A 27,013-nucleotide genomic window follows, 5' to 3' on the forward strand; every position below is an offset into this window, starting at 1 on the left:
AACCCAACGATGGAACCAACCGCCAAGAAGAACACCGTGTCCGAGTTTAGCTACATGCTGCAGCGACAAGTAAATAGAATCTCGAACTCCTCCCAATAGCATTCTTCCACAGGTTCCTCCGCAGGCAGGTGCAAAACTCGACAACGGCACCGAATCCTCATAACTTTGACTCGACATCCCAGCTACCGTTTCCAGTTTATCTTCCAATTCATGCTCACGAAGATTTACGGGTGAGCGGACCATGCTTCCTTCGTCCTCTAGGAAACGATAACCCTCGCCATCGATCTATCGTTTAGGAATTCGGGAGCAATATATTCCACTAAAATCGGAAAGGACTCGGTGTGTTGTCCCCGTAGTTGCACGATGCTCGTTGCGAGAGCCCACATAGCCGAGGGTTCCGATCACAATTCCTCGTCCATTGCCACCAAATCGTTCCGTTCCATTGCACCCGGCGCTCAAAAAAGGATGATAGAATACTAATTTATGGATTACCCTCTCACGAGAAGCATCGTTCCAACCTGACTGAGGTTGCCGTTGGGTTCCCCGCCACATCACCACCAACTTCGGACACGGTGAATGCTCATTAGGGCAATTTGGAGCTAAAGTTGAAGATAAATCAAGTGCGCATCCGAGCCCCTGGAACTGGCTGCCCCGAGACTGGACGGCCCACATTTACACTAACCACATCAGTGGCGAATCGGGCCAAAGATTGCTCCAGGGGTGCCCAAACAACCAAACAACCTGCGCCACTGCCACCAACACCGGGGCATTGTTCCAATTACGGCGAAGCGTAGCGTTTTAAGTTGCACCTGACCTTTACCTTCTCGGCTGCGGCAGTGCGGCGCTGGGTTCCACGCTCTTGCGGACAAATATTGGCATTTTCTCCGAGGGCGGTAAAGTAAACCGAGCTAGCCAAACTTCACTTTCAACTCCGGTGTTCCGGTAAGAGGTCGGTTTTCGATGCAAAACAGTTTGTCGGGATACAGGATTCCGGCCTTGTGTCTGGGAAAGATAAGGGAAAAGTGTACGAAAAGTGCTGTAGGATATTCGATATCTTATCATCTTGCTGTACTGATGCTATCTTACATCACATTGCATAAACTTTACTGGCATCTTGAAACGTCCTCTCGCTTGAAGTCTCCAGATCTCGAGCGAACTCTCTAAGTTTACTTGGAACATCCGTTATTAGTTCAAACAAAAAACCTCGGCATTGTGTAGACTGAATCTCATAAATTTAGTTACATTATTTTCTCCCCCCAGAGCGGTATTCAAAAGCTTTGTAGCTCGAAGCTGGATGGTGTTGGTGTTGGTCAGTATTTAAATTCCAAGCACTATTGTCGCAATGTCTTTGCTGTTCGACGCCAACTCCACTACGTGTATCTCTATCGCCGTGGTCATAAATCAAACAATAAACAACATCTCAGCAACACTTCAGATCGATAAAGCATGGTGCTTCACGAGCGGACCCTTCACGTTCGTTCGCTACTGCGAGGAACCTCACGAAACCAACGCTAATGGAGCAAGTTGGAGCGTCTTTAACTCCCCAGATGATTGCGGACTACCATTTGGGCAGTTGGATGTTTGGTTTGATGGCACGGTGATGTTAGTGCGGATCTGCTCTCAACACCTATAAGACAGCCATCAACAGGATGCCGCAGTTTTTTTGTTTGGCTTCGTTTCAACCAGCTCCTGGAAATGTGAATCGTACTTTGCTTTACCATCCAGATAAGTACCCACCATAAAGTATGCAAACTGATGGGAAGCTACTTTCGTGGTTTTCGCTTCCCGAATGGAGAGTAGTAACCTCACAAACATCAAAGCATCTGAAAGGAGCAATCTCTTTCAAAGGCACATCGTTCGTCACATATGTGTTCAAATTCTGACGTACGAAACCACCTTCCAACGATAGCAACTCGCCGATTTGTAGGCGTTTTGGGCCCGCTATCGAAAAGTTTTCCTACACAGCTTCTTTGCTAAATGTTAAGACGTCATCGTTCCGCCTTCTTGGACTACAATTTGTTATGATAAGAATTGTAGCCAACTTCGGCAAGTTTCAACATTCGGAAGTTCGTGCAAGTTAATCGATTTGAAACAAGTTTGCATGGGCAACTGTAATCACTGCAACGGTCATTGATTGTTTCCCACTAAATCGGAGTACGATCGATGTCCGAAGCCATAGAAAATAGATACTAAGCATAACTACCTAACGACGCTAGCTGGATGGTATTGCTTGTTGGAATTCTAATTGAATGTCGAATTTAATTCCCACTTTCTTCGCTGACGTTTAGCGTAAGTAGTGATGGTGTGAATTACATAGGTGATACTTTAATTGTGACGTAATTCTATATTTTGTGTAGTGCAATGATCTGTCACATAATTAGAAAGATAAAATACTGCAATATATTGCGTCTGAGCCTTATACATTATTAATTTTGTGTTATTTTTACCATATTACTTTATATTCAGCTTGATCAAAGTCGGCTTCTGACGCGGGTTTAGCACTACTTCAATCAAGCGTTAAGCTTTACCATGGTGATGGCAATTTGAGCTGCTGATCTGTTTTTTTCACTTCCAAAGAAAACAACACAAAATCTCCATTTTCCAACACCATTTTCCATTCGGGGCCATAATCGTGCGGGGGTTGCAAATTAAACTTGCCTCAATTAGATGGCTTCAATTTACGGCGCCACGTGAGATCCATGCGCCAAGATTACGTGAAAATGGCGAAGACGGACCGATTAATATCGCAGTGGGTAGCATTTCTTGCGATGTTTTGCTTACACTGTTGTAAAATAATTAGAATGTCCGATAAATAACGAGCAATGTTTCTTTGCCATTCGTTTTCTATGCTACGATTTGTCTAAATTCAAGACAGTACAGTAGAGTGCCGATTATCGGGGTTCCATTTAACCGGGTGTTTAATTAATCCATGCAATTCGAAAATCACAGTTCCAAAGGAAATTTGACATATTCCAGCAACACTGTTGACGAAAGAATTGAAAGACGCAATTTTATATGATCAAATTAGATCAAATTATTAAAGAAAACATCTACAATTTCTTTTGCAACAATAAAACATGCAAGAATAATAAATAATACTCTAAAAATATCCCTACACGTTATAAACTAATTTTATCATAAATAGGATATGTATCTATTATCCGTGTAATCCGATTATCCGGCAATCGTCGAGATACACAGTTTTTGGAAGTTTGACAGAAATCTAATCAAAAAGATGAAAAAATTGTCGAAAATACCTTCCTGTCTCATATGAAATATTTGGTTTTATTTGATTTTAAAGTATCATTTCAAAATGTTACATAATTCGATGAAAATATAAAGTGCAGAGAAGGAAGTCGACCCTGTGCCGTTACGTTAAAATAAGTTGAAAGTAAATGTTTTATATGATAAAAAGGTTATTTCCACCAAACCAATAAGAGGAACCTGCCTGTATTTATATACATTTTCCCACTACATTTACACAATCGTTTAGTCACTAGACGCAAGCAAAAATAGGTATAATATCGCACTGGCGAAATAATTGATTGACCCAAACAAAGCACTCTCTCTCTCTCTCTCTCTCGGCACATTGCTTTCGAATTGTTTCGATAATATGCGCCCATTCAAAAGACAACAAGAAACATTTTGTCTGATGAAGCCAGTGTACCAAACACTGACCATTTCCATTATCTTTCCCCTGGGTACCATTCAATTCCATTCCGCTTTCCCGGCGCTATGCGACTGCTCAACGCATGCAAGTGCAAAGCACACAGGTTGAAACATTGAGGAAATGCCAGCACGACCATGGTTGATGGGGTCAGCCAAAGACGAAATAGGCGAACGAAATGGCACACAGGCAAATGGCGCAGAGCGCTGCTAACGAACCAAAGGCAAACATAAACCTGACCTAATGTTGCCATTTCTATGCAAAGTGAAAGTAAATAATCCATAATTGAAATCATTGGCATCCGCAGCAAAGCCGGTGGCCACTTCACCGTTCCCACAGGAGATCTTCTTAATCTCGTGCCGCGTACCTGTCGCTGGTCGCTGTGGCGGGTTTCAACCATGGAGGAAAAAAGGAGGTTTTCATGCTTTTTTTGTTGCCTTTTTTCGCAAGTTATACTTCCCATCGTTGAATCACACTGAACCTGAAGGTCAATGTGAAGCATGGAGCGCTACATTACTGTAAAGACGAATGATACCAACATTAAAGAAAAAGGTTGAACGATTTTAAGACCTCCATCGCGATAAGTTCACGCAAAAAAAACATAATACTTTATTTTAGAATGATATCTCTTAATACTAACGACCGCCAGACAACAATAATGGCAGTACGTACTTCGTTAATATTTCCTACGCGTAAATGTTTGTTGAAACAAATTTTCCTACTTCCATCTTCAATCCGACGCCTGCTTCTGCAGTTACATGCTACAAAACTTTAGCCAGCCATTCGAAAATGTGTTCCAGGACACTGCTTTTCGTGCGCATTACCTTCCATTTTGCCGACTTGGCACCAGGGAAATGATGCTCGAAAGCAATCGGAAAGGGATATCACTCATCGATACCGCTGTCGGGGATTGAATTTCGGGATTTCACACCACACGGGGCGGTGCGTGATGGTATAACGATTATCGATCATGGTAAATGTAAGCTATCTGCAATCGTGGAAAGGTTTTATTGGGCCTTTCCGTTGCAAAAGGAAGCATGGAAAATTCAACATTTTTCCGGCAAGAAATGTTTTGTTTTTGCATGTTAAATTTTTCAATATAACCTTCAATACAAGCTTTAACATTCTTTTTTTGTTTAAAACAGCGTTTTGAGTTTGTAAATAGAATTCTTCTTGTATTACAATTTATGTTGTTTGTTTTATTTTGCACCCAGAACACAGCAAAGTATTTCTTACGCACGAACAAAAGAATCGTTCCGGCTTTAAATCTCTTGGGAAATCAAAAGGTGACTTAAAGGTGTTTTTTTTTCCTCTTCGCCGCTCAAACAACAATGAAAGGAAGGAAAAAGTTCACCCTCCCTAAATAAATCCCTTTTCGATGGTTTTGCTACCGGTTCGACATCGGTGCGCTTCGAGATGGGCTTGTGGAAGCGTTATCGATAAAACCATCCATTTGTCTGCTGTCAAACGGATGCTGCTATCATATCCCACTGAAGGCCCTTCCTGTTCAACGCCTACGCTAACAGTCAGTTGTCATGGACAGCGAAACACCCCCGGATCACACCTGCACTCAGACTATTTCCTAGACCCAATTTCCTCGGAAAACTCCCACTAAACCGTCCCACTTTTCCTCCGTAGCGTCATAGACAGCGGTGTGTGTGTTTTTTTATGTCGCATGTTTGATTGGTGTATGGCGTGTAACGTATTACCATTGGACAATACTGATGAACATTCACCTTTCCTATTCTGTGTTACAAATACAAACACCAATAAATGCGATAAAACCCAACCAGATGATGTGCAAATTTGTGTTCATTAATATTGCACTGGATGGTCGTCGACAAATTGATGGTAATATTTCCTTTTTTTCTTTTCGAATATCATCCATTCGTCCACATTGCCACTGTTCACGACCCACGTACCTTGAAGGGTTCAACACCGATTAGCACCTAAATCGGTTTCAACCCCATTTCCGCCTGCCGTAAACAATCGGTTCCGGTAGAAACTTAGTGCGAAATGATGTTCCGCCGTGTTTCAGCCGGTAATTTACACGCCCACTTACATAACCCCCCCCGTACCATGTTTTTGCCGCTCCAGCATGACCTTCCCTCGGTACGGCACAATTAAGAGAGCCCCGACGTAATCATTTCGGTGCTAGACACCCTTGCGGTACTTCAGGGCCGCTACCGCAGGACTTCTGCACACTTTATAGCACCGAATAATGCGTTCCGGCGCTCAAGTACTCCCCCGAAGCAACGTCTTGCGAGCGTCCGGTTTTGTGCGAGTGGATCGTCCGTGGTCGACAATTTGTCCCGGCACATACATAAAACGATTTGTAAACAAAAACATAAAAATAAACTTGCCTGCTTGCTCCGAATGCGCTCCAAGTGCGCTGGGGAACCTCTACCACTCACTACCTTGGCCCAATCACGGTTTGGGCCCGCGAGCGAGAAACACTCACGCTTTGCGCAAACGAACCGTTACTGGATGGCGCGGTAGTGCGGAAGATGAAGCACGGGAACAGGTTTGTTAACGATGGTCATCTCCATTCCACGTGGAGTAGGAATTTCGGTGAATGCGTGGATTCTGCTCGTGCGTTCTGCTCAATGCGTTTTTCCGGGAAACTGTTACCCATATCCGCAATTATACGTCGCCTAATGCAAGCCGGTTTAGGACAAAGCAAAAGCAACACACACGAGTCCAGAGACCGTAAACATCAGAGTGTGTTTTTTTTGTCTCGAGTACGAAGCAGAACAGTTCCACCACCGAGAAAAACGATACGCGATTACGCGTTACATAATTGATGTCCTGTGCTCGCAGCGCCACTTTGCACCTGTTAAGCGTTCTTTTTCCTGCTTTCGAACGTAAATTTTTACCGACCCCGAAACGTTTGCGCCCATTTGACATTTGACGGTAGAGTGATTTTGCCATCGTCTATTGTCTGTCATTTGGCTGTAGGAATCGTTAATCTAGCTAACAGGGTAGGGGGAAAAAAACGCTCGTTGACCGCTATCCAAACGTTTCCAACGACAACGGCAACCGCTATGATGATGAAACGATGCAATCGTTGCGCGATGCTAACGTAGTCACACGCACGTGTGTTGAGGCAGAGCTGTCATCCGTACAAACCGTGCACACAACATGCGTGGGATGCTTTCTGTTTTCTCGTGGTAATAAATTGCCCAAGGATATGAGTGCTCTCCGTGATTGAATGAGCACGTGCCTTTGGGTAAGAGTTTTAATTTAAAACCATAAATTTATGCTTTTTGTATAATTTGATTATACCAAGCATGGTATTTCATGCTGAAGATGTATGCTTTTTTTTATTGCCTACGCGTTTATTTATCATTTCAAAGGATTACAAGAACTCGGGATAGTTACAGTCTTTTCCCGACGTTACGTGAATAATGCGTGCCAGAGAAATTTGTGTAACTTGATTTTTTGTGTTATTCAAACTCCCTTTTCTAATAACGTTTATATTTAGTATTTAGGGATCGATTTATTCTTTGATATTTGATATTTTTACGTTTATTAACTACAGTAAAATTTTGCCAAGGGTGATTTTTATTAAAGTAAAATGCAACGAATGTTTTTTTCTGAAAACTTAAAATTTGGCATATAACTAAAAAAAAATTAAAATAAATTTTAAACCGGAACACAAAATTACAAAACACAGTCAAAATTATGTGATTTGCGTATCACGAACTCGTGAAATTCGGGAAAAGACTCTACTTTAATTTGAATAAGAACTTTATGGAGTACAATAAACATTTATTTACTAAATATAAATTGTACTTTAGCTTTTCAAAGCAAAGAAAAAACCACAAAGAGAAAATGTAAGCAGAAAAATGGCTGACAGTACGGCGAAAAGCCCTCACGAATAAAGACATTAATAAATTTATAAACTTTTCTACCATCATCATTAGTTTTAACTAGTAATTATCAAAACATATATAAAGTATGTTGATCAATGCGCATAATGAAGAACTTGCACGGGCCCGTTCCAAAACTCCCTCCCGATATGGTGTCCATTTTGTAAGTTAAATTACCATTCCGAGGACCGAGCGTTGCGAGCTTCAATTACAATTACCCGTGAGTTTCAAAAGCTGAATAAACATTCCGGGAACAATTTCTTTCATAATTCCCGCTCCCCGCTTGTTTGCACGTTTATTAAGAATCACGAAAATATCTAACTCGCCGCTCGCATAATGCCGCGGTACTATGCTAGATGCAAAAGAATGTTCCAAATGGATAGGCAACACCCTTACTCCAGTCGGGTTGGTAAATATCTGGCAGCATCGTTCAACAAAAAAAAGCACGAACGGGAAGCGGGTGGCCGGCGGGGTACTGGCACATAATTGAAGTTCAAGAATCAATAATTTAATTGAGTGGAAAAATCGTCCACCACCGGGCGGCGGCTTTTCTCATCCACGCTTCCATTCACGCGCTGTGCTGGTTAAGATGTCTGTGAAAGAAAGAAAGAGAGAAAAAGGGGGAACCTTCCGGAACAAGGTAAGATAAACTCGTTCGGGAAAATTCTTCACATTCCTGCACGGTTTCAGTCCGGCACCGCTTTCAGCGCCATTCCCGTACAAGGGTTGGCATTCGACGGCAGTGTCATCTTTGGCGTGTGCTTTCTTTTTTGCTATTTGCTTCACACCCGGTACGTGTACGGTATAAATTACATTCCAATAACGTCTGCTTAATGTTGCGGGACCGTCGGGTACGGCCGAAGATACCTGAAGCAAAAGCAATAAAACATGCATTGAATGAACCGAGTAAGGTGAATGCTTTTCATTCAACACTTTTCCTACGACCTTTGACTTTTTCCACGTTTGCAACGTCACGCTTTCATTTTCTAACCCGGTGACGGGGGTGACGACAGAAGGGGTGTGTGGGTTTTGAGCACGCCCGGTTGTCCAGGGGCTGAGTTACCGCACGCAACGAATGCTTCGAATCGGTGTGGCTGAGATGATGAAATTATGAACGTTCCAATCAAACAAACCCCGAGCCGTATTGGTTGTGTGATTGGGTGGGAATTTCACTTTCTTTTCACCAGGCGTCCCACTCGAAACCGATGCAGCACGCACAATGTCAGCCCATTTTAATCCGTTTGCCGGAGCATTTCCAATCAACTGTTCCACTGAACAGTCACTGGATCGTTTTACGCATCGCCACTCTCAGATCGAAAACTATGCGAATGTGCATCGTTTGTTTGATACGACTCACTTCCGAAGAAACAGGGAACTAATAAAATGGGAACCCTTCGTTTAACTTTCCGGGCAAACAGATGAAGCTACAGTTGACATACCACCTGCAGGTTAGAACAAGATGAAATTCTAGGTTGGGAAATAAAGGGGGGAAATCAGGAAAAAAAAACCCCTACGACAAATCAACGCAGCACAGTACTGTTTCTTACGGTAGAAAGAAGTAAAACCAACATCCAAATCTTGAAGCCTTCCCCACCGGTAGGACTTCAGGAGCGAAATAAAATGAATTAACTCATTCAGCTTTCGTGTCGACTGACGTTCCGTTGGCAAATGCCGGCTACCGAACCGGTAGCCTAATGAATACAAATTGAGTTTACGGATTTTCTTCCCTGCCGCCAATCCTCACCCCCTTCTCGGCAACAACGGGTCAACTTTGGATTTAGCCAATTCAACACTCCGGCAGAGTTTTTGGGCACAAAAGTACGCACGCTACCCGTAGATGACAAAAGGAGAGTAAGGCTGAAATACTATGAGCACCCCGAGAAGCGTTCGGTGCAAATCCTTTTTCTCACCCCTGTACGATGGAGACGCCTGGTTGGCAGCGGGAACGACCAAATTCTGATGCTGCTGAAAACTAGCTAGTCCACCGCTTACCGACTAACGCAACTTGAAAGCAACATGTTATTCGATACGATTTCATTAGATGCCTGCGACCGGAGGGAAGATATTTTGCTTCGAAATACAAGCGATTCCATTTTTGTGGTTCGTTTTCGTTGCCGTGTGCAACATCGCCATTAGCCTTTAAGCATAAAATATTTAGCACCAAACCGTGGCGAGTAATCCGATCGCACCCGTGTTTCATCGGCGGGGGGAAGCAAATGGCAAGTTCTTCCCAACGCGTCGTTGATTGAACAGTATATGGTTAATTTTTGACCATGTCTGCCGGTCTGTTGCATCTCATCTCCGCGTGAAAGCGATGGGGTTCCATGTACATCCCGTAACGATGATACACGGTTACCTAACACCGGTTGGTTCGATAGGATTACGTGGTCGATTACGTGGTGTGGAAGACAAATTAATTCGTTTGGGCTGAGCTCACCACCCCACCATAAAACTCGTGTCAAGTTACGACAAGAGAACAAAGAAAACTTATCATCTTCAAGCATTCTATTCATATTACGAGGCTTTATGAAGTGTTGTTCCGGTCGGTTGGGCGATATCTTTCGACTTTTAGTTTGATGAGTATTGAGATCCTCTTATTAATCCTGCTCTAGAGTTGTTGATCTTCTATATTTGATTTTTTTTTCACTATATTTACAAATCAAAATGGAAAGTATTCGATCCTTTCGTGTAAACACAGATGCCTATGACACTAAACCACCAGGCGCCTCCATTGTATTATTTTTCTAAATATAATTATTATTTGATGTCACGGAACACTTTATTAAATTCATTACTTTAATGTTCCAACATTTTCAATTCAATTCCACGATTTAAAAGAAAGACAAGAGTTTTTTTTCTTGTTGAATAATGATTTCCTTTAACCGTCGACAAGAGAATGGTTCCCTCAACGTGAGCGGTTCGGGAAGGATAAATCCCAAACCCTACGACAGCGGGTTCGTAAACGATGACCGGTGATTAAAAGCTATAAATTCTCTCTCCTTCGTACCCGTGCCGGGGGGTTTCCACGAATAGGGACGAAATCACAACCATTGCACCGCCGAAGGGTTCCGTCCCGTCCGTCAATAAACAAGTCGATTTAATTACGCCGATATCAAAAATGCAATTAAATCGCACGCCACGCCTGAGTGCGATGGGCGCTGCTTCGGGAAGAGCGGCGAAGGGAAAATAATCGTTCTTCCGGTCGGTTTGCGTTGGGCTTAAATATTATTTTGCTGTTTTCATTATTGCCCGCTAGGGTTCAAGGCCCGGGACATGATTACACACCCGCACAATCGATACCTACTGGCAGGAAGTGAATCCGGCCCAGAATATGCTGCGCTTGCGGAACATTAGAAAGAAGCATCATAATCAAAGGGATAGTTTAATTACATCCCAACCATTATAATGATTTTAATGTTAACGAGACTCATTAAACGTGACATAAATACCCATTACTTTTGCAGTGGGTGCACACGTTGCAATCAACTGCACGCCCATCGACTACTGTTTATCGCAATGCAGCCATCAACGGGACGCAACAAAACCCTAGCAGCTAGTCAATAAAACTGATAGGATCTCTGACATTCCAAAAAATCCCATCCTGATTGATGGTTTTAGCAATCAACGAACGATTTCAATAGCTCGCAATTTTCTCACCTACAAACACCATTAGCCGTTGGAAACGAATCGCTTCCAAAGAAAGATGCAAAACTTAAATTCTAAAAACCTTCTTGAGAAACGATCCGATTTTGACGCTCGTCAGGAAAGGCACATCGATCAATACCATCCAGCAGTGTGATGCAACTTTTGCGAAAGAAAACTGTGCGAAGGAAAAGCATTTGCACCGTGTCCGTGTCCGTGTGTTCCATCCGAACCCGATCCTCGAACAATGTGCGGGAAAAAGGTGTATTAAATTTTGCCCTATTGCAATCGTTCGCTCGTGTGGAATGACGGAAGTCGAACAAAACGCGAGCTTCAATGCTTCCCGAACCGGCAGCGCTACGTGCAAGATGCTTCTCAACACAAATGCTCATCCTGGCGTGAATAACTACTTGATGACCCCGGGTGGCACGTGGGTGAAGCGGCCTCCCACCAGCGCGCGCTGGCAATCAGCACACGGGAACGGAATCCACACGGGACGTTTCTCCCATTGTGCATCCGTAAGTGAGGGAAGTTGACTGATTGCAATACCTGGCAGCGATATACGCGCATCTTCCCTGCCGTGCTATCGAAGTTGCCGGAAACATGGTGCGGATTATACGAGTCCTCTCGAGCTCGTCGGTAAAGCAACTATCTTTCCATCTATCGACCGAAAAACTATAACTGCTCGTCATGCTACGACGGCAAACCGAATGCTTCGAATAGCTGCTTCCGAGCGCGAGCCATTTCCATCCTTTGCACAATCAATTGATCCATCAATCCCGAGTGCCTTACACGACTGACTGGTAGATCACCTGAAGTGGGACCATTTACATGCACGGCAAGCGATACGATCCAGTTTCGGGTTTTTCCACGAAGAAGAATTGCCCCATGCAGCACGAGGAGACATAATGTCCGTCGCACACACGAGCATGAGAAGAAAAAAAACATGCACACAAACAAACGGCGGCTCATGTGTACTTGTGAGAAGTTATACAAATATTTGTTCAAGGTGTCAGCTGGTACACGTGCACGGTGTGATGTTGGTTTTTCTCACGCCATTTTGCAATGAAAAAAAAATAAGGTACGTAATGCTACCCGAAACCTGATGCACACTAAGGTACCCGTGCACCAGGTAGAGTTTTCCCTCAAAATGTTCACACAGACCTGTTGGATCAAGGTCAAATGCAAAAGAATAAAAAAAAAGGAAATGAACCACCGTTTTATATTCCGCCATCTTGCCGGACGCTGTTCCCATACTGTGCATTGTCCTCGGTGGTTGGTGTGTGTTTATTTCTTTTCCACACTGACTGTCGAGCGGCAAATGCAAAAATAGGATAAAGCCCACATTTGCATATAAATAATAGAGTAGTCAGAAGGCGGAACCAAAATCAACATTCAGAATTTTGTTTCGCTGTAGCCCAGTGCAATGAAAATGCTTATAATACTTTATATCGCACAAAAGAATAGTTAAAGTACCGAAAAAAATTATTCCCCAAACGAAGCCGAACTTCAATTCAAGTTCAATGGCTTCAAAGATTGATGCTGAATTTGTTGATCAGTTGCGTACCCTTTAGGTGAAGGAAAATCGATCGTTTGCTCGACGTCAACCATTGATTAATCCTAACAGCTCCTAGCTTAACGATTAGAAGCCAAACGAACCGTTAATCTTATTCCCTTTAGTTATCAGCTATTCAGCTGCGCCATCAGTTCGACCATAAATCTTTACGAACATATTTCATCATTCATCTCAACCAGAGGGAAACGACCCCATGCGGGAAGATATGGCCATACAATAGCATCCCATATATACATACACACACGAGTGTTTTATTAATACAAATGTTTCGCCCGTTTTGCCCGGAAATAGAAGTACTGACTGAAAATAAACGACCAAAATACTCGTGAAGATGTGAAGTGGAAAATGACTCCGAAGACCATGATTATGATACACATGGGGAAACCAAAACAACTACCCATGCTGAGTGACTGGGGCGTAACAAAAATATCGAACCCACTACATTTGCAACAAAAAAAAAACTCACACATGATAAGGATTCGGAAAATTTAAAATGTCGATTCTTATCTGACGGGTCTTTAGAAACGATCGTGTTTTTCTCCCAACTGGCGAAGGCATTGTACCAACAATAACTGCGTGACCGTGTAGCACTTCTTCTGGAGGTTCGTATAACCGGTAGTTGACCTCACTGGAAAAAAAAACCCATTGCCGTCGGTTTCGTGCCGTGCCGTACTTTCTACTTCGCTTTTTTTCCTTCAACATTTGAACTCATTTTCACGCATCATAATATCACGTAGTAATCACGTCACATAAGAAAGGAACGATAGGAAATGGAAAAGGATGTTCTGGCTTTGACAAAAAAAGGCAATAGCAATAAAAACGCAAACAGAGCAATGGCAAAAGTTGAGCTGGACATCAAAAACTACCCACGCTGGCCACAATCGTGATATACTTTGTTCCCTTTTAAGCAATCGTTCTACATGCAGCAGAGTTTTTTTATGAAAAAAAGATGGCAATCTAGACGACATAACAGCATCACAGGATGATGGCGTTGTTAATGTCAATGACGCTGGTCTGTCGTCTTGAACGTAGGATGTCATTGCTGCTCTCTTTTTTTTCTAAAGATTATCTCTCCATTTTCCAATGCAAAACGTTTTATCAACGATTTAGTTCTAAGGCCCAAAAAAGGTTGCATGCTAAGGTGAATTAAATTCGTGAAATAGAAAAAAAAGGTGGGGAAAAGACATAAAACAAGTTTCCCATGTCACCGCTGATGTATGGGGGAAACTCTGAATGGTCGTTTTTTTACGGGTCGTTTATCCATGACGTCACGATCAACCAACAATTGCTCGGGGGGAACGTTCATTTCGGAACCGTTATCTGGTGTGAAAGAATTCGCCATTGCCTTTATTCCTTTCTCTCACTCTCCGGACTATTCCTAGCCCAAGCGAATGATGATACAATAGGCTTTGCTTCACCATGGTTGGGTAGAAGATATTCAGATACGCTTTTCTCGTCTACATTCAGCGCACGTCCTGTGGCAACTGGCAATCAGCTGTGGTCAGAGACATGAGGACACCGGAAACTCTTTTCCGGCCACGAATGGTTATGGAAACCAATTGAAAGATTCCAGCAACTTATGAACTCCAGACGCAGAAGAATTTTACTGGTTTAATATTGAGAACCTTCGATATGCTTATATAATACGCTATTAGGCTAAACACACCGCTATGAGAGGGTTATACAATCTGCTTTAAAATGTGAATGAAAGTGATTATTTGGATTTTATTCGCCATAATGAATCTTTTGTTACATATTTAAATATTGTTAATTACAATAATTCTGAAGCATACTTCAAAAAACTTCCATCAAACCATACTATATTTATTATTATACCATATTTATTTCTTGCTGTATCCTTACGAGAAACATTGTGCTTATTTCTTGAATCAAAATACATACATTTTTGTTTATTTTTTTTCGTTTACGAAAGTAGCAGAAAGCCGATATCCATACAAGTCTCAAGAGGAATAACTTCGACGTACATCATCATGTAGAAGCAACGCTGTTCGGATACCATTTCTCTAGTCCTAAAATCCTACCAGCGCCAATATTCCCCCCTCAATATCGCACGATCACACGAGTAGTCTATGCTTGCCATTGATATTCATAGCGGTGTGCTGTAACATGTTCATGGTGGATTTGAATTTGCCTACGGGGTGTGAAGATTGTAGGGAGACACAAGATTACCCAGCGGTTCAAAGCCCACGCGCTTCTCATGGAGACGCCCAGTACTTCACTCGACCAGCTGATGCGCCCAGCGAACGATGGAGACGCCTGGTGTTGCACGTGCTACGGGTGAGATACGTGCAGCGAACTAGCTTCTCAACCCGATCGCAAACACACCAGCGGCAGTTTATGCCCTCCTCTAGCTGAAGTGTTTGGCTAGGTTAACGGTACACATGCTTACACTTTGACCCCTATACCCCCAAGGGTATATAAAATTGGAAAATAAAACAGATCCTTAGCCGTAGATCAGTGTACACAGCTGCCCGAGCACAGCGCAGCTTTCATTCGGCGTGCGGTGAAATTGGTATTTCTCCTTACTACGCATGCATTTGTTGCGAGGTGTAGTTCAATCCACTCAACAGCACTTTCCTTTTGTAGTCTGGACAGACTACACCACACTCAACCCTGCTTGGACAGCATGGTTCTCTCATAACTCCCTACGCGTCATTTTGTTTCGAAATTTCCACTTCGTTCAATAGTTTGGATTAAATTTTTGGATTTAAACATAACGAATCTCTTTCCAGGGTAGCGACGATTCGGCTGAAGTGAACGCTTTCGATGACATCAACTCATTGGTGAAGGTAAATATTGTGAAGTGCCCTTTCGATCGTTGTTTGCCTCGTTCACAACATTTGTGAAGTGGAAATGGTACCACCCATTATGCTTACCTCCACTGTCAATCATTTCATCCATTACATGCATAACATTTTAAAGTTAAAAGTTGGCTGATGACGAACATCACCACGGCCATGCTTTGACTCTTCAATCTTCCACATCTCCTTACGCAACAATTCAACAATCCTAATTTTATTTGATTGCCTCCGATGGGTATTTCTTCGAACAAGGTACTCAACAAACCATTACCTGAAGTTTTGCCTCTCCAACATCACTGTTTTTTCCTTTCCTGTGTCCAGACGCTTCGCAGAAACTGCCCCCCCCACGTAAAACAGTTCATTTGAATATAAATTTCAAGTAAAGCAATATTTACCAACGCAGCAACACTCAACAAACACTTCTGATGAACACAACAATTGGAGCAAGGTTGTTTATCGTTCACTATTGCATCTTCGCTTCTGCGAAGGGGAAAACAAACTCATGAATACGGTTATTTTTTATTTACTTTCCGACTGGACATTTATTTGCGTCCGGTGCAAAAAAAAACGGTAGAAACTCAAGCACAACTTTAAACGGTCCACTCCATCACGGGACCAGTCATTTGCAGTGGACGTTGATGAAGGATACGGTTATCAATTTGTTGTATCGTCAACTTATCATCTCGTTTTGCAGCTTCCACCGGCAGCCTCGAGCCGAAAGCCCCAAGCACACCATTTGCGCCGGAAAGTGTGATCGATTTTTAGCCGCTTTGTTAGATCAGCAGTGATTTGAAGATATTTTTTTGGTTTTGGTTGCTAACGCTTTCGGTGCTATTTTCTACACCGACTGTACCGACACAAACACATGTCCGCATAACGAGTCGTAGGTCTCCCGCATGCACATGACGTTTCATTAATTGAGTTCAAGCCAATTTCTCTTCCGGCAATGGTGCTCTGGGGCGGGCCGGTGCCTCTGGCAGCATTTGTCCGTGTTTTTTTTCTTCTTTTCATGCAAAGCAATCATTTCATTGACCCCCCCGGGGGGGTGGTTTGACTTGAACGATGGTGAAACGTTTCGGAAGTGTTATGAATAAATAATTTGTCCATGCAGGAACCGGGTCTTGCAGCATGAGACTTCATTAGAATAATGTTGATTTTCCGAAATGCTGGCGTGGAATGAGTTTTAGTTTTCAATTTTTGAACTCATACAGTTAATGCCAAAGAACTCGCATAAAGCGGAACATTGCGAAATTAAACAGTGAATACAGCCTGCTCGTTGAAAGTCGCGCTGTTTTATAATTTTAACTAACCGGTACGAAATGGTTTGAAAAAGAATACTTTTTTAATTTCTTTAATTAAATATTCCAAAATCGCTACACAATTCTTGTCATATTTCATCTAGCTTACTGTACTGTCCTGTCAAAAAATGAACACTCGCTACATTCAACGTCATTAGATAATGTCTGCCATCTACAGAGCTTGTCCCTCTGGTCGAAGTAATTGCTCGTTAATGTACGGTTTCATCTCATTTACGCCTCACCGATCATCAACTGCCCCATGAAAGCCCGGCGGATAGCTTTCATTCCCGTCGGTTTATCGCTTCTAATGGTTTCTTTTCTTTTTCCTTTATTTCTCTCTCTCTCTCTCTCTCTCTCTCTCTCTCCCTCTTTCTCTCTTTTTCACTCTCGACATCTTAAAGCGTGATGCAAACCAGGGAAAAGCTACCGAGACCTTATCATCGCTACCGCAAGCTTCCTTCAACTACATCAATTCCATCGTCGGTAGCGGCGTCATCGGTATCCCGTACGCACTCCATCGGGCAGGATTTGGGCTAGGGCTGTTCCTGCTAGTAATTGTAGCAGTCATAACGGACTATTCGTTGATATTAATGGTAAGCTTTCATTGTGTGCACTTTTACATGTATTACAAGCAGAGTCGAAAAATTAACTCCCAAAGCAGTCATTTGTTCTATAAACATATAAATAAATATAAATGAAAAGCAATAATACTTCAAAACTATGACGCTACGCCCGCATGTTTAAAGTTGTGAATCCACCGACCTTGAAGCAGTAAAGATAATGCCATCAGCGCCATCGTTAAGAGCCTAATCATTCAATCATATGCGTTCGAACCCCTATTGTCGATGTGTGCTGTTTTATATTCAGCTTCTTATGTTTTATTTTGTTGGCTCAAACAATCGTTTAGCTCATCGTCCCAACACCCATATCATAAGGCTCATCACAACGCTCATAACGCGCCGATTTTAATGCCAACTCTCTACATCAACAGCCTGCGTGCTACATCCTGGGCAGACTTGGCAAAAAGTTGAGAGAATATATTCAATTCTTATCCATCAGGCCACCCGCCAAAGTGATGGTTATTGGGTCGCATGTTTACGAATTCATAACCCACATCAAGATACTGCACGATAGGAACACAATGGACCATCGCCATCGTTTAGGGGGTTTTGCGTTGAACGGAGAAGCGTGCTGCTGTAAAGTTTTCCTATCAGCACGGTACTAAAGATTTTCCAAACGAGCTGCGATTTTTTGCTTTCGATAATATCAAGAAAACGAACGCCGTCTGGCACGGATACTAAGCTGAAGGATTGATCCAGGTGGTATTTGAAGCAGAAAAAACGACGTCGGGTTCTGTTGAGCTTCCTTCATAAATTGATATGAATATAGTGATGATCGTAACATGTAGACGGACCACAACATAAATATTATGTTCATCTTAGAGACTTTTAGATATATCTCCTTCTTGGTGTAACGACCTACTACGTTATGCCTGTCATTTCTGGCTTACTAGATTTATTTTACCACGAAGTCTGATAGTCAGTCCTTGCTAAGAGAGTTTGGTTCTAATGGAATTTCGGACCGGTCCGTTCGTGTAAAATTCCGGCGCCGCTTTATATATTGCTCAAAAATAAGCAATATATAAATTGAAGACATTGTCAGTATGTTTATTCTCACAAAGGATACAAAATATCCGATATAAAAATGTAAAAACCATACAGACAAGCTTTAAATATTGGCTCCAGCAGTATGTGCTTTCCCGGAACATTATTTCAACAGCTTGTGCACATAACCCGTATTAACACATCCAACTATACCTGTGAAAACTCCTCGCACCGTGCTTGGTTCTGCCGAGTCGCGCAACTTTGCATACGGGGTTGTTTTTTTTTTGCCCGGTAAAATTCGGGGTGAGCAAGAAGAAAACCATCCGTGACACCACGAATCGGCAACAGTGCTGCAATATTAGCATAATTTATTCAGCAACATAAGCGAACGCCGGTGCTGGAAAGAAATAAACCAACCATTGAGCAAAATGTTACAGAATGTCTCAAACGGGAAAAACGGATGCGACAGACGCCCAGTTATAAAAAAAAACGAAGGCGCCCGAAGCTTACACATACACGCAACAAAAAGCTATGCTGCACTTTTCCATCTCATCGCTGAAGCTGTTGCTGGCAATGAATGCCACACTTTCCACCGTTCGTACCCACGCGCCCAAACCTCACCTCAAGGGTTGGGACTAAATAAATGCACAAAAAGACTGGAAAATCTCATTTCCTAATGACACAATTCGCATCCATTCCGTAATACATATCTGCAGCATGCAACATAAAAAAAAAACATACAGCATATGAAAACTAGCATCGTGTTGACCGGGAAGAACTAGTTTACTTGTTTCTTCTCCTTCTATCGTCTATTTTTTACCGAAAATTCCGAACCACAGACGTCTAAAGTGAGCCCGCGCAATGAGATAATTTCAATCGAACCCCGTTTCTGCAGGGTTCGCGAAGCGCGAAACCAGAAGGTGAAAAACTTTTCCTCACACTTTCCACTAGTAGGATAAAGGCAGCACAAAAAATCCTTACCGCGAGGATGATATAGACAGTACCAAAGCGCAACTAACAAAAACCCGCCCGGAACACAGCACTAAACGGTGAGGCTGACAATCGGGAGGAAATAGAGCAAAAAAAAAGCACAATGAATGGCAAACCCTGTCGGCAGGGTCACAGCGGATAGCCTATTGTTTCGCTTTCCGGGAAAAACTTACGCCGTTTCGTTGCCGGGATTACGAACCTCTCGCCGCAGGGCGCAACGATTGCTCCCGTTTGAAGTGGCCGCATGAATACACACACCGTCTTGCGGGTGGATGCCCCACCTGCCCCCCCGACGCAATGGTGCAGACTTTCAGGACAAGAACAAAGAGAATGTTTTCGCTTCTACAACCCCCAAACATTTATGCATTTTATTATGAACTTGAAGATGCTTAAAATGTAATTTGCGAGTTTGTTACGAGCATAGGATGCCATTTTTTGCTCTCTCTCTCTCTCAATCTCTCTCTCTCAATTTTTTTTTGTTTCTCTCCCTCTCTTTCTCGCGCTCTAGCACCTTTTCCTGTCATGGTAACGGTAGGCGATTTTATTCCTTCGCCAGAATAGATTAACCATAGCGTACACCGTGACAACCCGATTTACGACAATACAAGTGAAGTGAAGCTGAGGCCCCAGATCCTAGCACACTTTACACACCCGACAAACACACATACACACACACACACACACACCAAGTCAAGGATGATCAAAAAGGGCCACCAGAGAATGAAAGCTATGCAATCCATTAGCAAAGTGGCCGCCTTAGCCCCGAACGAAGACGTGTTTAATTTACGGACAATTCGGTACGGCAAGTCCTTCTGCTTTTGTGCAAGCAACAACCGTACCAGGTACTAGCGAAGTGGGCGTCGGTTTGCATTTGTTAAGATTGCTTTTTAATCGCATTATGGTGAGAGACGACATTAGTGACGATTCGTCAAGTACCCTGGCCCTGGTTTTATGGCACAACAATGTAACTGTTTCTTTTTTTGCAGAAGCAGTAAAAGCACGCCCAACACAAAAGACTCCTGCAAACCGAGTCCTTTCAAAGGTGAACGGTGTCTGTGTGGCTGTGGCGCATAATTTTCGAATGAACCCTATCCTCATCCTGCGGTAAAGCATTTGTTAAGTTTCAACCAGAGGCCACTGCATCGCATGTAGACCAGTTGCCCTGGTCCCAGGTGCGTGCCTTCAAAAAATCAAAAGAACAACACCTTAAACCGACGCCTTTTGAAGGGTGTTTTTTTGTTTTGTTTTGAGAAAACAAAACGATTCCGCACCCACATCAGTCAAATTCTTTCGCCCCGTTTGCTTTCCGTTCATGAATGAATAATCTATGAAGCGTGTGTGTGAACGAAAGCGCTTCCAAAATCAGAACCCATAAAAGCACACAATGGCGCAGCACACTGGAGCCAGCCTGCAGCTGTTGCTGGTGTGTGTGAAGATGCATCACTATTTCGTGAAAGCCCGTGGCTTTCAAAAGCTTCCCGCCCCGCCTAGTAGTGACTGCCCATACATCGCGATCCCTTTTGTGGGAGTGTGTGGTTACCATTCTTTGTTGACTTGTCTTGTCGTCCCACTGTCGTCTGAGAGGATGGTTGCTGTTGGTGTTCTTCAAGGGCAAAAGCAAATAGGACCGAATGTGAAGAAACATTTTTTTTTTTGGGTTGGAGGAGGCAGACTTGCTGTAACATCATCAACATCAAACTCCGCTCCGGGTCGCTCTTAAAGCGGCGCGGATCCTTACGTGAGTGACGCGAAATCATCACACCCAACAGCGAACTATTGCAGGGCTTGCAAGGAACTGTTGCGCTGGCGTGTGTTGGTGGGCGCCCTGTTGCACATTTTGTCCCGAATTTGCCAGTGCATGGTGAGATTAATAGTTCGGATATGGAGCGAGCTTTCGCCTGGGAAATAGGTTTAAACGATAGCATCATTCATGCCGGAGTGGGTACTATCCGAAGCTGACAGCGCATAGAGCACCATTTCTGCTCTATTATCTCGAGCGAGCGCTCATTGTTTGTAGCGTATATTAAAATTAATGCACGCTCAGTCGTTTAACGTTATTTATAATTGGCAAAGAAGCGGACTTGCTTTACCAAAAGCTATTCGCAATAATGGGACAGCTTACAGTGCTTGGCATCATTATACGCTTGCAGTTTAAATTATGCTCGATTAAGGCTGGCAATAATTTGCGTGCCTTAATGTTAAATACGAGCAGGATTAATGGAAAGAAAAGCGATTTTAATAATTTTCACTTAATAGCTTTACGATTTGCTGGCTGTGGAACACTATATTCCGGAGCGCTTTTTTGGAAATAATTTTTATTAATAAAGAAAGGACGGAAACTCTAACTAATCCAGCATAATGGAATGAAATTAAATAAAATTGTTAAACTTTTCTGTAAGGACACCAAAAAGCTCTATCTCTAAACTACACAAAATGTCATAATTGAATCAAAAGTGGTGCTCGTTAGCTCGCAGTTATTTTAAACAACACACTACCGAACATCACAATTCCCCTTTAATCCACTTGTACATGAAGCATCAAATTTAAATAAATCCCCAAGTGGTCCCCCACTCCGGAGCGGAATTTTGTGTGCGCTAATATGCAACGGCCTGCATCGGTATCGCAGATCCATTTTCGTTGATCCTTCGACAACGTGCACCGGTTGGCAATGTTTCCAGCTTCTATTCCAGATTTTTTCTTTATTCTCTTTTTTTTTGTAGCTCCACTCTAATATTGCAATTTCTGTTCACGTTTTTTTTCCGCTCTGTTCTCCCGGTTCCAGGTACGATGCGGACACCTGAGTGGAAGATTCAGCTACCCCGGTGTGATGGAGGCCGCATACGGCAAGGGTGGATACTATCTGCTATCGCTGCTGCAATTTATGTACCCTTTTTTAGGTGAGCTAAGCGACCATTGCGACGTAGCGGGGGAAAAACCTGTTGGGGTGGCTAGAAGCAATCCAACAAAAACCACACACGTTTTAGAAGAACATAAATAAAAGTTTACTGTCCGTGGGGGGGGACGGGAAAAGAGCGAAACACGAGTGAGTCAAAATGCAATCACGTTTTTAACCTATTTCGAAACTGCATGGGGTCCATCCCCTTCGGAAAATAGGAAAAATACCTGCACATGAGCGTGCTATCAAGCATCGCATCTACGCTACGTTTTCACGACTAAACGCAACCCACGTACACACGTCCACCGCGGGTACTAATAAAGAAATCCTACACACACACACACACGGTGCTTGCCCATCCACACAGTGTACGTAACAAGGAGCCTGTTTTCTTTGTCCTGTTTTTCGTGTCTTAACATCCATTCGACACTGCTGACGTGAAACGGAGCAGTCAGGTGAATTTTGTTCCATAAAAACATAAGAGCCGCGCCACCACGCAAACGTAGTTATTGTCTGATTTATTTCTATGCAACATGACGTTTCGTGGATGACTTAAGTCTTCTTCTTTTTTATTGGCACAACAACCTCAAGTGAGGTCTAGAGAGAGGTCTGACATTTCTGGCTTTCTTTGACTTTATTCCTTTGTGGCGGAATGGTCCGGATGGGATTTTGGTCCAGTCCGTTCGTGTGAAGACTGGCACCGCCTCCATTATGCCCTTTCATCAACCCCTGGCCAGATGACTTAGGAGGTGCCCTTTTACAATTCCCAGGATTCCAAGGCGTTAGAGATAAAAGAGCATCAACGTTACGATGCCCCTCGCTTTGACATAACCAGTTCTAACACGAGCGAATCACGTTCCGGTCGTAAGAAAGCACCTCAAAGCAGCTAATTAATGTGCATAATCCAATAAAAATCGTACCAACACCAGCAAGAAACACAGCTCACCTCAACGCGATTGGCAAGACTTATTCAATTAAAACTTTCCCCTTTTGCCGGTGGCAATGCCGGTGCACAACGTCAGTGGTGCTAATGAAAAACGCTCAACCGACGGGCTCAACTTTCATGCAAACTCTGTCCGCTCATACTACGCACCGCGATTGATAGAGTCACTCGAGAAATCAAATGGAAAATGTGGGTACGGTGGGGACATTTGCAACTTTGTGCAAAATAGTCTCCAAGCTCACCCGTTGCGGTGACACTCTTGTACGTTCCTTCCCCCGCTCGCTATAAACATCACACAACGCTAGAAAATCCCTTTGTTTTGTAACGTTATTTTATTCTACTTCAACCATCTGTTGCCCAACCCATCCACTGACGCCTTTGTGTATGCAAAACGCACGACAACCCATTCCGCTCCAGCGATGATATCGTACAACGTCGTGGTGGGCGACACACTGTCGAAGGTGCTGGTGCGGTTCGTACCGTCCTGGGGCAGCTCGATGGGTATGGTGCGGTTCGGCGTGGTGCTCGTCGTGACCATTTTCGTCATCATACCGCTCTGTCTCTACAAGAACGTGTCCCGTCTGGCGAAGGCAAGCTTTCTCAGCCTCGCCTGTGTGGTGCTCATCCTGATGGCTGTCGTTTACAGGCTGCTATCGGGCGATTACGGTGTCGTGTAAGTAGTGGTCAGCACGGGCACGATCTTCCTGTGCATCTGCCAACTATAAACACCCACTCCACTATCTCTCTTTTCCTTCCCAGCCCGAACACGCCCGAATCTTGGCGGTTTGCACACAGCGATCTGATTCCGGCCGTTGGCATAATGGCGTTCGGTAAGTATTGGTCCCCGGGGTCACGAGGATACGGCAATGAAACTGTGTTGCAAAATGTGTTTCTCCGCAGCGTTCATGTGCCACCACAACACCTTCCTCGTGTACCAATCGATGCAGAACGCCACCATGGAGCGCTGGGAGAAGGTGACACACATTTCCGTTGGGTTCGCGTGGCTCGTCGCGGCACTGTTCGGTATCGCCGGCTACTGCACCTTTCGTGCTCTCTCACAAGGTACGGTGCGGTTGTCCCAACCTTACCCTTTATCCGGTTCACTGCTAACCAGTTGAGTTCTTTCAGGCGATCTACTGGAGAATTATTGTTGGGATGACGATCTGATGAACTTTGCCCGTGTGCTCTTTTCCATCTCGATTCTACTCACGTTCCCGATTGAATGTTTTGTATCACGGGAAATCGTTCGTACACAGATCAAGCGCTTCTACTCGCACGAGGTCATCGAGTACGATACGGATAAGGATCCTAGTCACGTCACCGGCGAGGAAGACGATCGTAAATCGATGATCACTACGCTGGTTATCGTGTTTACTGCATTTATCATTTCACCCTACACGGAATGTCTCGGACCGGTGCTGGAACTCAACGTTAGTATGATTGCCTACATTAGTATGTGTGGTAAAACTGATCGCCAATATGTTTTCCATCCCCATTAGGGTCTGCTTGCCGCCATCCCGCTAGCCTACATTCTTCCCGGACTGGCCTACATTCAGCTGAGCCCGCACTCGTTGTTCAGCCAGGAGAAACTTCCCGCCGCCGGTTTGGTGTTGTTTGGAACAATTGTCACTATATCCGGGGCGGCCATCTTGATGCCAAACTTAATCGGAGATTGCCGGACGGGCATCATTATGGGATACTGCAAGGATGACGAGCTGGCACTGAACGGAACGTCCTTTCTAGCGTCCACCGTGGATCCAAACTGTGCAACGGACAAGATTTAAAATGACGCACACGCATGGTGGAAAATCGAGAAAGTGAAAATGATCTAAACGAAATACTTTAAAAACAAAGAGAGGAAAACATTACAATCAAACAATGATACCGAGAAAACAAAAACCAAAGAATAATATAGGGAATGACTGTTTTAAACCAAGTTTTAACTCATTGAAGCTGTTTTATCACTGTAATTCTTTCCACATTAAATTAATATGCATCGAAAGCAACATTTTGAGGGCTTTAGGTGCATTTTGTCATCAGTATTATGTACCTGTAAGACTCTTTCCCTTAAAAAAAACATGACTTTTTCTAAGCTTTTTATTACACTTTTTCTAGCGCTTGTTTGTACACTTGTTTGGAGAATGCATTATATTATATATATACACTATGAAAAGAGAGAAAGAATCAACAGATATTTTCACGATATCTTTGTCGAACAAAACGTTTAACGGGGAAAATATAACACAACTTTGACTTCATTTTTGGTGAAATCCGTTTACAAATTTACACACCTTAGCTACTACACTACACCGAAAAGGAAAAGTAAATCGAAAATTACAATTTACAACCGTCTTACTACAGTTGAAGATATTAAAAGAGGGCAACTCGAACGCAATCAATGATGCAAAACATCCAATTCGCAGATGACAGACGAAGAAGATACGAAACAAATTCTCTACTCCATAAACGAATGTAATAGAACCGGAGCAGGCCATCGATACAATTCATTACTAAATGCGTAGCAGAGTCTTTAAAACTATCGTGTGCAACTTTTAGGGAACAGATCAAAAACATAATCATAAACCATAAGAAATCTACCATCTAATTGTTAGTGCAAACTGAACCAAAAGCTAATTGAAGATAAACCAATTTACATCGATCCAGCAGGTCGATGTCGCTGTGTGGTAAAGAAAGGCGAATCATGGTGTACCAATATTCAACTAGCAGATAGAAGAAGCAAACACACACAAAACATATTGTTATGAAAACAAGTACCGAATGTTTAGATTAAAGGAGAACAGAAAACATAAGCTTGACATATATTTTTGTTATTGTAAGCGACATGTAAACCATTGCCGACCAGCAACGGGAGACTGCACTGTACGGTCATTGCATAACTTTAGGCGTAACACCATGTTTAACCCTTGCGGTATAGATTTCCCTACTGTTGCTGTGTTGTAGTTTAGCAACACTATTTATTTTGTTTAGTCTTTAAATGTTTAAAACGCGTGTTAAAACATTGTATTAAACATTGCAAATTAATTCGATTGTTAAGCCATTTTCCAATCCTCTCCTTATTTCCATACAGTAACCGACAGTGTGAAATTGGTTCCTTTAAAATACTTTTAGTTTCGCTCCAGTGTGGTCAGAATCGGGTACAATTATTAAAGAATACACAAAAACACACACACAAGTACTTGCAGCTAATGAGTCATAGCGTATGTAAGATTAGGATATATTTTAAGTAGCTAAATTTATCAAATCAATCTATAGGAGAAAGAAATCAAAACGGACAGAACGACGGATTAGCAGAGGGAAAAACAAAAAACCACAACCAACACTAGAAATCCATATTATGAGCTGATGTAATGAGTGTTAGAAAAAGTACTGAATAAAATCGCAATAGATTGATCGGTAAAAATGCTCGGTTATTCAACAATCTTTCCACATACAGCAACATTTTTATATAACTCAAGCCGTTAAAAACTGCAACAACTTTCGACACAAACCGTCAGCACCGCCACGAAAGGAAAATGAGATGCAAAATACAAACTCACGCAGTTAACAGTCGACGCACGTTCCGAAAGTTTATTCACACCCCGATTTGGCTTTCTCGACGAAATTGATAGTTTGGATCGCACATGTCTTGACACATTACGGACCGTTAAATAGGCCATGAATGTGGTTCAAGGCTAGCGCTGAA

The 27,013-nt window shown here is 43.0% G+C and overlaps 1 protein-coding gene across 2 annotated transcripts; it reads left to right on the forward strand.

Moving 5' to 3' along the window:
• The first annotated feature begins 9 nt into the window (after positions 1-9).
• Positions 10-26,688, forward strand: LOC128302451 (putative sodium-coupled neutral amino acid transporter 11). Of its 2 annotated transcripts, none has more exons than XM_053039278.1 (9): positions 10-69; positions 15,511-15,576; positions 17,294-17,470; positions 22,254-22,368; positions 23,728-23,983; positions 24,070-24,140; positions 24,211-24,372; positions 24,439-24,740; positions 24,810-26,688. In XM_053039278.1, exons 1-9 carry the CDS (start codon positions 10-12, stop codon positions 25,092-25,094), a joined length of 1,494 nt encoding a protein of 497 aa, XP_052895238.1. In that variant the 3' UTR covers positions 25,095-26,688. The 2 variants fall into 2 exon arrangements, with proteins under 2 accessions (XP_052895238.1, XP_052895237.1); XM_053039277.1 differs by having other exon boundaries at positions 15,511-15,567; positions 17,279-17,470.
• Positions 26,689-27,013: the final 325 nt, after the last annotated feature.

Source organism: Anopheles moucheti, chromosome 3 (genome assembly GCF_943734755.1).
Source record: "Anopheles moucheti chromosome 3, idAnoMoucSN_F20_07, whole genome shotgun sequence".
In the NCBI taxonomy this organism is placed as follows: Eukaryota; Metazoa; Arthropoda; class Insecta; order Diptera; family Culicidae; genus Anopheles; species Anopheles moucheti.